Source organism: Myotis lucifugus, unplaced genomic scaffold (assembly GCF_000147115.1).
Source record: "Myotis lucifugus unplaced genomic scaffold, Myoluc2.0 scaffold_1397, whole genome shotgun sequence".
NCBI lineage: Eukaryota > Metazoa > Chordata > Mammalia > Chiroptera > Vespertilionidae > Myotis > Myotis lucifugus.
The window spans coordinates 7,112-22,499 of NW_005872445.1; the positions used below are offsets into that span (position 1 = coordinate 7,112).

A 15,388-nucleotide genomic window follows, 5' to 3' on the forward strand; every position below is an offset into this window, starting at 1 on the left:
TGATGGCCCAGGAGTTCGTTTTCAAATAACCGAGGCTCATTTCCTTTCCAGACTTAGAGTCGTGTTGTGTGGGAATCTTTCTAACATTTTAAAATACGTAAGAGGCACCGGCAGGCATGACTCAGTGGTTGAGCGCCGACCTCTGAACCAGGAGGTCAGGGTTCGATTCCTGCTCAGGGCACAGGCCCGGGTTGCGGGCTCGATCCCCAGTGTGGGGCGTGCAGGGGGCAGCTGATCAGTGATTCTCTCTCTCTCTCCCTCTCCCTTCCTCTCTGAGATCAATAATAAAATATATTTAAAAAAATGAAAGAAAGCCGTAACCGGTTTGGCTCAGTGGATAGAGCGTTGGCCTGCGGACTGAAGGGTCCCAGGTTCGATTCTGGTCAAGGGCATGTACCTTGGTTGCGGGCACATCCTCAGTGGGGGGTGTGCAGGAGGCAGCTGGTCGATGTTTCTAGCTCTCTGTCCCTCTCCCTTCCTCTCTGTGAAAAATCAATAAAAAATATTTTTAAAAAATGAAATAAAATAGGTAGGAAGCTGCTCTGTGTCCTGAGCAGAGGGTGCCGCTAGAATGCCCGAACTTTTCCTCCGGTCCCAAGGTCAATCCGCTGCGTTCATTACTCACGGAGCAGCGCGCAGTCACACCGCGATGGCCGCCGCCTTCAGGGTGGCTCAGACCTCGCGCGTCTGTCTGTCTCCATCCTTGGAGCACACGTGCACACAGGGACAAGGAACACGAATGAGTAAGCCCTCACCTTGGAGTGGTCACCTGAGTTCACGGTGCAGAAATGCACATGCACATACATGTACATAGGTGTACATGGGTGTGCACATGTGTGTATATGCATGCATATACACATAGGTATTTGGGCTGTTTCTTTTAAATATATTTTTATTGATTTCAGAAAGGAAGGGAGAGGGAGAGGGAGAGAAACATCCATGATGAGAGAGAATCATGGATCGGCTGCCTCCTGCACACCCCACTCTGGTGATCGAGCCCACAACCCCGGGCATGTGCCCTGACCGGGAATCTCCAAACCCGGGGCCCTTCAGTCCACAAGCCGACCCTCTATCCACTGAGCCATACCAGCCAGGGCTGGGCTGTTTCTTAAAAAAATATGCCAGTGGCAGCCACTAGAGCGATTTCACAAATACATCGAGAGACCAATTCCAGCAGCTGCTCTCTGAGTGACCGTTCGTCCCGGGCAAGCGTCTTCACACCCGGGTCCTCCGCTCCTTCCTCGGGGCGCTGGGGTGTCACGGGGACCATCCTGAAACCCCCCTCTGCCTCCCGCTCCAGGTCGGCCGCGTGGGGAGGCTCGGCCAGAAGGGCACGGCCATCACCTTCATCAACAACAACTCCAAGCGGCTCTTCTGGGACGTGGCCAAGAGGGTGAAGCCCACGGGGACCCTCCTGCCGCCGCAGCTGCTCAACTCCCCGTACCTGCGCGACCAGCAGCGGCGGGAGCAGCAGGGCGACCGGCAGGCCCCGAACCCGCTGGTCACGGGCGCCAACCTCATGGACATCATCCGGAGGCACGACAAGAGCACCGCGCAGAAGTGACGCGCCGCGCCGCCTGGACGCTCCGATCCGGGGACGTTCTGTACATTAGGACGTGCGGTTTGAGGAACCGGGACGAGGACATGAAATAAAAATGGAAAAAAAAATTGGGGGGAGGTTTAGACAAATATTTCTTTTTATTTATGTATTTATATTTTTTAAGGGGGGGGGGAAGGGACATCTAGAATACTTTTAACAATAAAATGGAATTAAAAAAAATTTTCTGCCTGGTCATAGTAGCTCAGTGGTTGAGCGTTGACCTATGAACCAGGAGGTCACGGTTCGATTCCCGGTCAGGGCACACGCCCGGGTTGCGGGCTCCGTCCCCAGTGTGGGGCGTGCAGGAGGCAGCCGGTCCATGATTCCCTCTCATCATGGATGTTTCTCTCTCACTCCCTCGCCCTTCCTCTCTGGCATCAATCAATAAATTAAGAAAAAGATACTGTTGTCTTTGGCAGGCTGAACCGCACTCCGGTTGTGCCGCTGGTGGCACTCACGCCAACACCCCTCTGTCGCCTTTATGCTTCCTGCTGACCGCAGTGGACACGGCGTTTGCTCACAGGGAGGCAGGCCTGGTACTGGAGGTGGCAGGTCGTTCAAGGTGACTGTCCTGGCGGCCGCCAGTAAGCCGACTCCGGGGAGATAGGGCCCTTTTGTTGTCGGTGAGGCTCCCTGAGTGTGACCCCGCCGGCCGGGCCGCCGCCCGAAGCCGACCAGGGATAATTAGGTGAGCGGTCGTGCCCGTCCCGCCAGGACCTGCCGTACAGTACCTGCTACAACGTGTGGCATGTGCAGCCTCATTGCACAGAATGGCCCGGAAGTAGAGGCAGGCGTTTACCATTTAGATATGTTTACAAGGAGCAATTTACAGCTCGGCCGGCGTGGCTCAGTGGTTGAGCATTGACCCAGGAACCAAGAGGCCACAATTCGATTCCCGGTCAGGGCACATTCCCCGGGTTGCGGGCTCCATCCCCAGTGTGGGGCATGCAGGAGGCAGCCGATCCATGATTCTCTCTCATCATGGATGTTTCTCTCTCTCTCTCTCTCTCTCTCTCTCTCTCTCTCTCTCCCCCTTCCTCTCTGAAATCAATAAGAATATATTTTAAGAGAAGATAAAAAGGGAGAACTCTGTGACCGTGAACCACCCCCCCCCAGTGTGTCCTGTGCAGAGTGGGGAGTCGGGGAGCACAGGCAGGCACCCCACGCTGCCCGCTCCCAGCCCCGCTGCAGGCGGTGCACCCTCCTAATTACCCCGGGCGGGCACCTTGGGCACAATGGGAGCATTGAGTCCCTGGTGTCCTCAGGTGAGAAGGGAGGGTTTCGGATGAGCCTGTGAGGACGCAGAGTATCGGGTGCCACATTCCAGGAATGGGCAGATGACTACAGATCTGAGCCGTCTAGGGAAACGGGCAGAAACGGGGCGACTGACATGCAGCCTCACAAGCTGGGAGGCCCCGCGTGGAAGGCGAATCTCTAACACGTTTAAATGGAGCCTTCACGGAACCGCTGACCATGCGGAGGAGAGAGCCTGGGGCTGGACCACAATGACCACTCTTTGTTTGTTTTGTTTATTTGTACTAGAGGCCCAGTGCATGAAATCGTGCACCAGTAGGGTCCTCGGCCTAGCCTGCGATCAGGGCCATCTTCTGTCCACTCGCCAGTCCCCAGTCCCGCCCCACCGCCACCCATCCCGGTTCCCTGTGGCTCCCCGTTGGCCATACAGCGATGGGAGCCTGCAGGATGGGGGGAGGGACCAAGAGGTGGTCAATGCACCTCATAGTGACTGGTCGATCTGGTCTTTACGCCGTTATGGTCGCTGGCCTTTTATTATATAGGGTTGATTTCAGAGAGGAAGATAGAAACATCAATGATGAGAGGGAATCCTGATCGGCTGCCTCCTGCACGCCCCCCACTGGGGATGAAGTCCGAAACCTGGGCATGAGCCCTGACCGGGAATCGAACCGTGACCTCCTGGTTCATAGGTTGATGCTCAACCCCTGAGCCACGCCGGCCGGGTGGGATCTCCTGGAGCAGAGAGGTGATGGGTCCTGTTCCTGTCATGATGAGGGTCTCAGGGCTTGCTCAGAACCCCGGGGAACGGTTCTCTCCATCCTCACTGACCCCTAGAGCTCCCTTGATGTACCAACAGGTTACCCAGTAGGCCCTGGGGCTGACAATGGTTTTTTGACTCCTCCTAATCTTCTCTGGAATGAACCCAGCGTGATTCAAAGAGGAAAGAGCGTCTGGAACAGGTACTAATCCCCGAGCTCTCCTCTTTCTATATTAAAAAGGGATTATGAGATTCCTGGAACGGCCTCTGTTCAAATGACGGGCAGACTTGCTCAATGGATTTAGGTTGCGTCAGTCACCGAGTGGTCACGATGGAATTCTTAAAGATTTCATCAGCCGATCAGACCGCAACGTGCAGGCGCCCATACTCCCAAGGCTCCTGGCCCGACACGTGTTCGAATTTAGAAAGAAAACACAAGATCTGCCCAATTTAAAACGGCCTTTGTGCTCAACTCTGGCAGGAATTTGAGAACCAGAAGAGTCTCTGTCGAGGCGGCTGCCCAGGGCAGTGGCTCGAACCAAAGACACGGCAGTAAAAAATGCAACGCAGCACGAACTCCTACAAAGCAGGACGATACAGCCCACGTTTTAACGATTTAAAAACTCTGACATTGGGTAATTTATAATAAATATCTGTCCCCAGGGACTGTTAACTGGCCCGAGTGAAGGTTTTCCTGTGAACCTTAACCTAATCTAAAAGGCTTCCAATGGGTTTGCATCACTTCTTTAAAAAAAAATTATTTTTATTGATTTCAGAGAGGAAGGGAGAGGGAGAGAGAAACACCAATGATGAGGGAGAATCATGGATCGCTGCCTCCTGCACGCCACCCTCCTACTTCCCACCGGGGATCGAGCCCACAACCAGGGCATGTGCCTCAACCAGGAATTGAACTGTGACCTCCTGGTTCATAGGTTGATGCTCAACCACTGAGCCAGGCAGGCCAGGCTTCCTCCGACCTCTTTTCATGTGTTTTCTTTCAGTTTGTCTCCCTCTGGTGGATTTTTTAAGAAGACGTGCATTTATTTGCAGAATAACTGGATTATTTGGGACAGTGAAGAGGGAAGAGGAATATTTTGATGGAGGGAGGTCCCCGGGAAGGAGGAAGCTGAGGCCAGAAGTGGGGCGCCTGTTTCTCCGAGGCCAGAGCTAGGGAGGGGCTCAACCAAAGGGGAGTGGGCAGCTGGTGGTGAATGAGATCGGAAACTAAGGAAAAATCATCTGTAGGATTCTTAGCCGACGGCAGATGCAGTTGGTTTCTGAGGTCGTTCATTTATGGAGTCCTGTCTCATGCAACAAGCTCGCACTTTCATACACATCGGCTACTGCAGCTCTCACAAATACTTGACAGTTGCCTGTACTGTATACAGTGAAAACATGTGTCAATTATATTGATAGACAGTAACCAGTCACATTTTAAAAACCATTTCCAAAGTATTCTCTAACTTGAATTTTCCAGCAATCATTGATGTTTTATCTCATATCACAAGCACAGAAACCAAGGCTCAGAGAGGTAAAGTGATTTTAGTGATACATAGATTTTTGTTTTGTTTTGTTTAAATATTTTTATTGATTTCAGAGAGGAAGGAGAGGGAGAGAGAGATAGAAACATCCATGATGAGAGAGGATCATGGATCGGCTGCCTCCTGCACGCCCCACACTGGGGATGGAGCCCACAACCCCGGAATCGAACTGTGACCTCCTGGCTCATAGGTCCACGCTCAAGCCACTGAGCCACACCGGCCGGGAGCCCCAGGCAGGGTTGATCAGTCCTTCAAGGAACTCCTACTCGGAGGAGTCCAGTTCGGAGCAGGTTTGAAAACGCCGGCATCGTGAACAGCTGCGGTCCCGGCAGCGGGGCCTGAATGCGATGCGGGCACAGAGCTCTGAGCTGCCCGCTGCTCGGGTCCACAGCCCGCGTGGGAGCATCTGGCGTTCCCTCCTCGCTGGGCTTGGAGACCTGTCCCAGTTGGGGGTTTCCAGAATTAAGCGAAACAAACTCAAGGTAAAATATTCAGTCCGTTCCGATCGCCGCGCTCTGCCTCCGAAACCCTAGAAAAGCGCAGCGATGACCAATCGGGGACAAACAGCCACTTTTGCGGTGGACGGACTCCGCGCTTACCCTGAAGGTGGACGAGTGTCACTGCCCCAGGGTCTAGCGTTCGATTCCCCGAGTCCCAGCCACCGGCGCTTCCGGGAGGGGCGGGAGGAAGCCAAGGCGTGGCGCCGACGCGACGTCCAGCAGCCAATCAAAAGGCGGGGCCGACGCGATGTCATCGCGGCGCCCAGCAGCCAATCCGAATGCCACACCCTGCAGCCAATTAGAAGGCGGCGCCGACGCGGCCGCAGCCGCTAATCAGAACGCGACGCCCAGCAGCCAATCAGAACGCGGCTTCCAGTAGCCAATCAGAAGGCGGAGCGCCCATTCAAATTGTGGGCACCGGGAAAGCGGGCGGTGAGTGTCGCGGGCACCGTGTCCGGCCTTCTCGGCGGTGGGGGGCGTGCGAGGTGGGGGTGCCGTGTGTGGGGGTGCGGCCCTGGGGGGGGTGCGGTCGTGGGGGTGCGGACGGTGGTCTCGGCTCCGGGCCTCCACGGAGGGAAGGGAGGGAGGACGGACGGCCGGACCCGGCGGCCGGACCTCAGGCTCCGGTCCAGTCTCACCGCAGTGACCAGCGACGCCCAGAACCGCGGGGACGCTGGGCAGGGCGGTGACTGCTTTCCCGAGGGTCCGTCCCGTCGGATGGAGAACTCGCCCAAACGGCCCACCTGTGGGTGCGAGCAGCGGAGTGTCCGGCGGCGGCGGACTTGCTGGCCTTCCGTGTGTCTGCATAGGAGGAAGGGCGTGTCCTTGGACTGGAAAGCTTGCCCGGAGATGCTCATGCCCAGGGTGTTGTTGTTTGTTTAGAACTTACAAAAGACGCCCTTAAAAATGAACTTCTGCATTTTTGTTCTTTAAAAAAAATTTATATATATATTGGAGGCCCGATGCTCAAAATTCCCCTGGCTGATGGCCCCGGCTTCCTCCGGAAGGTTGTCTGGAAGGCTGTCCGGTCTAATTAGCATATTATGCACACATATATATCTATATCTATATATCTATATCTATATCTATATCTATATCTATATCTATATCTATCTGTCTATCTATATATTGATTTCAGAGAGGAAGGGAGGGGGAGAGAGAGATGGAGAAAGAGAAACATCAGTGATGAGAGAATCGTTGATCGTCTGCCTCCCCTACTGGGATTAAGGCTGCAACCCGGGTATGTGCCCTGACCGGCAAATCAGACCGTGACCTCCTGGTTCCTAGGTTGATGCTCAACCACTGAGCCCCGCCGGCCAGCTGCCTTTTCCTCTTTGAACCCGGCTGGAACGTCCTGTATATTGAACATTTCCGGCCTGTAAGCATGGGTTTTGTTTTTCATATTTATTGATCGGGGAGTCTTGTTCGGATTTTGACCGATTCGGCCTCGGTGGCTTGAAATCATTCTGTCCATATCCCACTAGGCATCCCTGTTTGTAACATCTCCTCAACACGTATTACGAAAATGCTTCTCCGTCTTTGACTTAGGTGCTAGGGTTCCCTTTCACCCCCCTCCCTGCTTCCCCAACTGGGGGTACTTTTAAAAAAAGCACAACACTTTGCTGACATGCACTTTTTACATCTTTTAAGTCCCTTGGCACCTTTGACCTGTTGTAAGGGTGATGTGTCTATTCCTTCTGGACTAAGGAACTAAGAATAGGGGTCTTGTCTTTGGAATCCGTAGCATTGGCATACGGGGATGTAAATAACATGTGATATAATGACCGTCAGCTCTACGAGGGCATGGATTTGTCTGAGCTGCTTGGAAACAGTTCTGAGCCGGACGTCGCCATTTATTCTAACGTATTCTAATGTCCTGGAAGGTCCTCATGTCTTAGAAGCCTGTTTGTGGTCTGTGCAATCTAATTTTTTTTTTTTTAATAACTTAACAGATACTTTTGGAAACGGATCGACTGGACGTCAAAGGAGCATCCAGAGCAGAGCTTAGAGTCTTCAGCGACATCCTTTTAAGAGTAACTCGCTGCCACCATGTCAGTCTACACGGCACAGCGAGGGCCCAGCAGCGGCCTCCCCGGCGCTCCTGCTTCCCAGAGGAGCTCATCACCGGACGGCCTCGGCCTGGGGAGCAGCCGGAAGCAGCTGTCCAGCTCGGACGTGTCCGAGCGTGAAAACGACGACCCGTTCCTGAGGTCCGCAAGGAAACTCAGAGACATAAACAGCACCTACGTGATCTCCGCCTGTAAGGCCCCTGGAGATGCGCCCCTGACCCCTAACCCTGCGGGTAGACTGACCCTTCAGAGGAGAGTTACAAGGAACAAAGAATCATCGTTGCTTGGGAGTGAGGTGGGAGAGTCATCTGAAAGAAAGACAGAAACTCGTCTTAAGTTACAACGTTGCGTCCGAGCAGGTTCCGTGGACAGGCGGACACCAGCTGGAGCAGATTCCGTGGACAGGTGGACACCAGCTGGAGCAGATTCCGTGGACAGGTGGACACCAGCTAGAGCAGATTCCGTGGACAGGCAGAAAACAGCCAGAGCAGATTCTGTGGACAGGTGGACACCAGCTAGAGCAGATTCCGTGGACAGGCAGGCAACAGCTGGAGCAGATTCCGTGGACAGGCGGACACCAGCTGGAGCAGATTCCGTGGACAGGCGGACAACAGCTGGAGCAGATTCTGTGGACAGGCGGACAACAGCTGGAGCAGATTCCGTGGACAGGCGGACAACAGCTAAAGCAGATTCAACGACACAGAGCGTGGGAGGGGCCGCAGCAAGTGATGGTGCTTCACGGGACACCAGTAGGAAGGTAAGGATTGTCAGTAACAAGAAAAACTCCCCCATTGCATCGTCTGCACCCTCACCTGAAGATGGTGACACTGGACTTGTGGCCGATGAAAAAGACAGAGGAACATTTTCTGCCCTCAGGGGAGCAAACGACAGCGTGACTCGTGAGTACTTCAGTCACAGCACGCCCATCCGTCCCCAGAAAGAGGCTGAGGAGGCTCGACCAGGACGCCTGGCCACGAAACCCTTTCAGAGCCCGTTGGACGTCAGAGCGTCGGGAACAGGAAGCTGGCACCACAGAAATCTGGGGGAGGATGTTGCGAAAAGCAGAAATGAGTTTGAAAGCTTAGGGAGAGGGACGCCTGCGAAACGCACTGCAGGGCACACGTGGACCCCACGGCGCGGCACGCCTCAGCCTCAGAGTGCGGCGATGTCCACCCTGAGACCCAGGACGCCCAGCTCCCAAGGTCAACAGAAGCCCAAACGCTCTCTTTTCGCAAATAAAAGGGAAGGGTCACACAAGCATACGCTCCCTCCCACGGAGGAGGCTGCGGCTCAGAGCGCCTCCACAGAGAGGGACCCCTTAAAAGCGGAGAACAGTCAGGTGACGGTGGCGGTCCGCGTGAGGCCCTTCAGCAAGAGGTAGGTCACACCTTTGAAACCGAAGGCAGGGCTGGTGCTCATGCGTCTCACACTTGTCGGTGACATTTTATTTTATTTTATTTTATTTATTTTTTATTTTATTTATTTTATTTTATTATTTTATTTATTTTATTTTATTATTTTATTTTATTTTATTTTATTTATTTTACTTTATTTTATTATTTTATTTTATCTTATTTATTTTATTTTATTTTAGTGACGTTTTTATAGAGAAAACTTGGGTTGAGTTGTAGTGCGTCCATTATTTTAGGGGACTGGCCGTGCCCCGGGGATGGGCCGAGTGGTTTCCAGGATAAATTCTGATCTGAAGCAGAGTTTGGGGGCAAAAAGGGATATCGAGGGCCAGACCAGGACCCAGTGCCTCCTGCAGATCTGGAGCCAGTGAGGGATTTCCACCAGGTCCGAGGGGGACGGAGGGTGGACGGGAAGGTCCGAGGCTCCGAGGGAGGTGCCTGGGGGCAGGAGGGACCTGCAGGGCAGCGGGAGCAGCAGGGGGAGCCAGAGACGTTCAGCTGGGCTTGTTGGGGTTATATGTGTGCACCTTGCCCGCTTTCTATAGACTTGTGCCTCCGAAGTTTCTTTATAAAACACGAGAAGTAAGTTTCCAGATCTGAGCTGAAGCGGACAGGTAGACCACAGCAAGCGGGGAAAGGGAGGGATCCAGAGGCAAAGGTTGGAAAATGCTGTAAAAGGAGGGTCCACGTTCCGGGCGAGAAACCGGAACCCCGTCTTCCCCAGAGTGGAGGCGGGAGCCCCGGGAGCTGTGTTTCGGAAACACATTATAATCATGCCTGCTGCTCTGCATTTTTTCCTTTTTTTCTTTCTTTTTTTTAAAATGTTTTTATTGCTTTCAGAGACAGGAAGGGAGAGGGAGAGAGAGAGAAACATCAGTGATGAGAGAGAAACATCAGTGATGAGAGAGAATCACTGATGGGCTGCCTCCTGCAGGCCCCACACTGGGGATCGAGCCCACAACCCGGGCCTGTGCCCTGACCGGGAATCGAACCCTGACCTCCTGGCTCACAGGTCGACGCTCAACCCCTGAGCCACGCCGGCCGGGCTGCTCTCTATTTTCCACATAAAACTGAAACCTCATCCCGCCCGGAGGAGTGTTGGAGGAGTGTTACGTTCACCTAGCTTTGAGGTCTTCATCCTCAGAATAACGGCGGTAACTTGACCTTCTTCTTTGCGCTCCGTCTCGAAGAGAGAAGGACGAGGACGCGGCCCAGGTGGTCTTCCTGGACGGGGAGGAGATCGCCGTGCGGCACCCGGACCTGAGACAGGCGTACAGCTTCCTCTACGACGTCTCCTTCTGGTCCTTCGACGAGTGCCACCCGCGCTACGCCGGCCAGGCCGCCGTGTACCAGACGCTGGCGGCCCCGCTCCTGGCCCGCGCCTTGGAGGGCTACAACGCCTGCCTCTTCGCTTACGGGCAGACGGGCTCCGGGAAGTCGTACACGTGAGTGTGGCTGCCGACGTGGCTCTGGGCGGGTGTGTGTGTGTGTGTGTGTGTCTTTCGTGAGAAGCGGCCTGGCTTGATTGACGGCACACAGTTCTTTTTTTATTTTATTTTTTGATTTTTTATTGATTTTTTACAGAGAGGAAGGGAGAGGGATAGAGAGTTAGAAACATCGATGAGAGAGAAACATCGATCAGCTGCCTCCTGCACACCTCCTACTGGGGATGTGCCCGCAACCAAGGTACATGCCCTTGACCGGAATGGAACCCGGGAGCCTTGAGTCCGCAGGCCGATGCTCTATCCACTGAGCCAAACCAGCCAGGGGGATGGCACACGGTTCTGAGACCACAGGGATCCGGGCTCAGGTCTGCTCGGTGTACACGCTAGTCCCGCACCCTTGGTCCAGCTGCCTGACCTCTCGGCTCCGGTTTATGCCCAGGAGTCGACCTTTGCGAGAGTCATTGGCCCCGTTTTACTGTAAAGCGAGCATGTCAAACGCAAAGGCTAACACGGGCCAGATGAACAAGGTTGAAGTGTCTGTGGGCCGCAAAAAAGCAAAAGCTTCCACTTTCATAGAAACGTGGGTTTATTTCGATAGAGACACGCTGAATACAAAGGGCTGAAATAAACGAGTCGTCGTTAACATAAAGTAATAGAACATTTTAATAAAAATTAATATTTTTGCTTGAACATTCACTTACCAGACACTGGATAACTGCACAAATGAATACGCGTCACGCAAATCAATCTGTTTTTCTTGTTCTCCGAAAGCGAACTATTTTCTGTTGCGCACACCACACACGTCAGTCCGAGCCTCTCAGCTTCCGGGGCCTCCTGGTCGCCTCCCTTCAACCCTCACGTGGCCCCTCCAGCGAGTTCACCCGGCTTCACCCCCTTATTCCCGTGCCCACTTGGGGTGATCACGTGGCCCCACCCCCCGACAGAGTTTTAAAGACCTGCTTGGTGTGACTTCCCCTCTTCACGTAGGATGATGGGATTCGGTGAAGAACCAGGAATCATCCCTAGATTCTGCGAAGACCTGTTTGCTCAAGTGGCCAAACACCAAACCCAGGAGGTAGGTGCCGGGGGCTGCAGGCCTTCGTGTTGGGCTAGAAGACAGCCAAAGCGGGTAGACATCGGAGTCGGGGCCACCGAGGAAGCCCCCAGGGGGAGACGGGCCCTAACTTCCCTCTGCGCCTGGGTGGGCGAGGGCCCAGGGGTGGGCCAGGGCCCAGGGGCGGGCGAGGGCGGGGCTGCGGCCTGGAGTTGGTTCCTCCTGGTGGCAGCGGCGGAGGAGGATGGAGGAGGCGCGTCTGCTGTGTCCCACGGAGGGAGCCGGCCCCGCTGTGCGGGTCTCTGCACTCAGCCCCCGGTGCACCGACCCCGCAGGACACAGGCCCGAGCTTAGGGCGTGAAGCTGCTGATGTGCGAGCTTGGAGTTCAACTCCCAGGCCCTGTGGGTCAGAGAGCGGAAGGGAGAAACGGGCCATTAAGTGCTAATACATGAAACTCTAACCCAGAATGAGGAGGGGCTGCTGTGAGAACCGTGGGGGGGGGAGGTCTTCTCAGGGGGACAGCTGGGCTGGGGAAGGACACGGTCATTACTGGTGGGGAGGGGGCGGGCCACCCAGGCGGAGGGCAGCAGGTGCGGGGATTGGAAAGCGAGGACGCGGGAGCAATGGGGTCTGTAGACTGTCTGCTCTGCTTGGAGCCGGAGCCAGAGGGTGGAGGGTGGAGGGTGGAGGGTGACAGGAGGCCCCTGTCGGATGCACAGGTTGCAGACCGCACGAGGGCGTTAGGCGGTAAGTTGCAGGCTGAGCTTCTCTCCTACCAGGTCAGGTATCACCTGGAAATGAGCTTCTTTGAAGTTTATAACGAAAAAATCCACGACCTGCTGGTGGGCAGAGGCGACGGCAGGCAGGGGAAGCAGGCGGTGAGTGGGAGCGTCTGTCGCTGGTGCCCAGTGTCCTTGTTTACGATTGCCTGTGGTCCCACGGGTCCCCCAGGTGACACGTAGGGCCTACATGCTTACCAAACGCTGTTGTATGATAGCAGGTGCGTGGGAGCTGCAGTTGAACTGTGTTGTTATTTAGTAAAAATAAGCTGAGCGTTATCGCCAGTGGAAATTAAATGAGTTATTAAATTGAACCTCTTTATTTTAAGCAAGTATCGTGTAAAAGATACTTGTTCCAGGATATAGTTGAACCACTTAAACGCTCCATCCCAACACGTCTCTAAAGCTAAAAGGCAGTAGAAGCTCACAAAAATGGTATTGTTATAGCACTGTTCTTCCCTGGGTTATTCGTTCGGCAAACTGATATCCTATGGATAATATTTCCTGTGAAGTAGGACATTTCACAAATACATAAGCTTTTAAGAAAATGCAGTTAGAATTGAAAGTTTTTAATTTTTTTATTATTTATTTATTAGAATATATTTTTATTGATTTCAGAGAGGAAGGGCGGGGGGGGGGTGGAGAGAGAGAGAGAGACATCAATGATGAGAGAGATTCATTGATTGGTTGCCTCCTGCACACCCCCTACTGGGGATCGAACCATGACCTCTGGGTTCATAGGTCGACACTCAACCACTGAGCCACAGCAGCCGGGTTTGAGCGGTTTTAGTGCCTCACAGGTAGTTTCCGTGGGAACCTTGATGTTTATTCCTGGGTCAAGTGAAGGCAGATGTCTTGACCTTAAACTCAGAGTGTGGGGAAAAGCCGCTGAGAACTGCCTTCGCACGGACCCCCTGCCGTGCGCTGACCACCGCTCCCGCTTGCTCCACAGCTGAGGGTCCGCGAGCACCCCGTCTCCGGGCCGTATGTCGAAGCTCTGGCCGTGTAAGTCCCGTGTCCGCTGCGTGTTCTCCTGTGTGTCTACCTTTCCCAGCACCCGCGGGGCCTGGCGCAGACCATGAATTACACGAGTGGGCAATGCTTGGTGTTCTCCCTCTGTCCCTCTCCGCTGCGGTTTGTATCTGCTCCTTAAGCCGCCGGGGGAGGAGGTGTAAGATGAGTTCATGGTAAGAGTTTCGGTTTTTTAAAATAATTTTCATTGGTTTCAGAGGGGAAGAGAGAGAGAGAGAGAGAGAGAGAGAGAGAGAGAGAGAGAAACATCAGTGATGAGAGGGGATCACGGATCCGATGCCTCCTGACACTGGGCATCCAGCCCACAGCCCGGGCCTGTGCCCTGACCGGGATGGAGGCTGGGGACGTTGTCATGGAAACTGGGAATGTTGTCACGGGGAGGCCCTCAGGGGCTTCCCTCCTTACTGTGCGAGAACAAGAGCGTAACCGCCTCTGCCTTTTCCCTTCCCACCAGGAACGCCGTGGGTTCCTACTCCGACATCCAGGTAAGAGGGGCTGTCCCCCACCTTCTGCCCCCTGGAGAGTGACCGTGGCCACGAGCCTAGGAGAATATCCTCCTCGGCTGCTGGTCGCAGGAGGGAACGGTTAACCTTGTTCACTTATCAGGAGCAGGTTTCGTTTATTGAACTTTATTCAAGAGAATTTCTCTTCTGAACTAAAAACAAATCCCGTCAGCGTAGTTACAGCAGCTGCCTTTCAGAGTTATTATTTCCTAGGAGGACCTTTGTAAGACAACAACAAAGAGTTTTTAAAATATATATATTTTATTGATTTTTTACAGAGAGGAAGGGAGAGGGATAGAGAGTTAGAAACATCGATGAGAGAGAAACATCGATCAGCTGCCTCCTGCACACTCCCTACTGGGGATGTGCCCGCAACCCAGGTACATGCCCTTGACCGGAATCGAACCTGGGACCTTCCAGTCCACAGGCCGGCGCTCTATCCACTGAGCCATACCGGTCAGGGCAACAAAGACTTTTTTTTAAAAAAGTTACTATTTCCCGACTCAGATATCGGGGTAGACAACACCGGACAGTGGGCATACAGAGGACTGCACGGTAGACATGGACGAGTGGCTTCATTTTACGAAGTGACGGGCGTGGGGTCAAGGGAGGTGCGGGTGACCTCCCCCCGGGCCCCGCCCACAGCCCGGCCTCTCTCCCCCGCAGGGCTGGCTGCAGCTGGGGAGCAAGCAGCGGGCCACGGCGGCCACCGGCATGAACGACAAGAGCTCCCGCTCGCACTCGGTGCTCACGCTGCTGCTGACCCGCACCCAGGTGGGACCTGCGTCGCGCCTCACACGCCTCCTCCCTTTCCTTTCAGTCAAAGGTAAAAGGACGTCCGTGTACAGGCCTGACAGCGTTGGGTTTGAGGACATAGACTCGGCGGCTGGATCAGGTTTGGTGCAGATGGCTATAGGTTTTTCTCACCGTTTTAAAAACCGATAATACCTATTATTCATTTACCGTGATACCGTGGGCGTTCTATCAACATGTGATGTGTTCTCAGTAACGCGTGGGGATTACCGGACGGTATTTGGAAAATCCCATCAGAAAGTAAAAGGTTTCTTCTAACTCAGCTATCGGGCCCGGGGCTCCAATGAAACCGCTCTAAACATCTCGGGGAACGTGTTTCAATGGTGTGACCGTTCCGCCTGAACGAGTTTACAAGCTCTGCAGCACGTTCATGTGACTGCCACGCTGTGTGAAATGTTTGTCATGGCTGCCTGACGTTCCCTTGACCTCGCTTCCTCCAGTCTTTACCGCTGGGCGTTTGTGTGGCTTTTAGTCCAAGAGCTGTTGTTTGTTTTTGCATGAGAGAGAGAGAGAGAGAGAGAGACAGAGAGAGAGCCATAAACTTGTTGTCCCCCCTGCTGATGCATTCCTTCCTGCTGATGCATTCATTCCTGCTGATGCACTCATTCCTGCTGATGCATTCATTCCT

At 54.0% G+C, this 15,388-nt stretch overlaps 2 protein-coding genes across 3 annotated transcripts in view; both read left to right on the top strand.

Moving 5' to 3' along the window:
- DDX59 (DEAD-box helicase 59) overlaps positions 1–1,668 on the top strand; it is an 8,254-nt gene extending 6,586 nt beyond the window's left edge. The window contains exon 7 of one of the 2 annotated variants that reach the window (XM_006107737.3): positions 1,301–1,668. In XM_006107737.3, the coding sequence (XP_006107799.1) occupies positions 1,301–1,564 (264 nt within the window). In that variant the 3' untranslated portion in view covers positions 1,565–1,668. The remainder of the gene's footprint in view (positions 1–1,300) is intronic. The other variant, XM_014449752.2, reaches the window with a different exon arrangement.
- A 4,375-nt stretch (positions 1,669–6,043) lies between these two features.
- Positions 6,044–15,388, top strand: part of KIF14 (kinesin family member 14) — a 26,998-nt gene continuing 17,653 nt past the window's right edge. The window contains 9 exon segments of the mRNA XM_023748433.1: positions 6,044–6,084; positions 7,605–8,080; positions 8,378–9,098; positions 10,324–10,578; positions 11,566–11,653; positions 12,413–12,511; positions 13,365–13,417; positions 13,899–13,929; positions 14,614–14,721. Coding sequence (XP_023604201.1) covers positions 7,702–8,080; positions 8,378–9,098; positions 10,324–10,578; positions 11,566–11,653; positions 12,413–12,511; positions 13,365–13,417; positions 13,899–13,929; positions 14,614–14,721 — 1,734 coding nt within the window. The 5' untranslated portion in view covers positions 6,044–6,084; positions 7,605–7,701.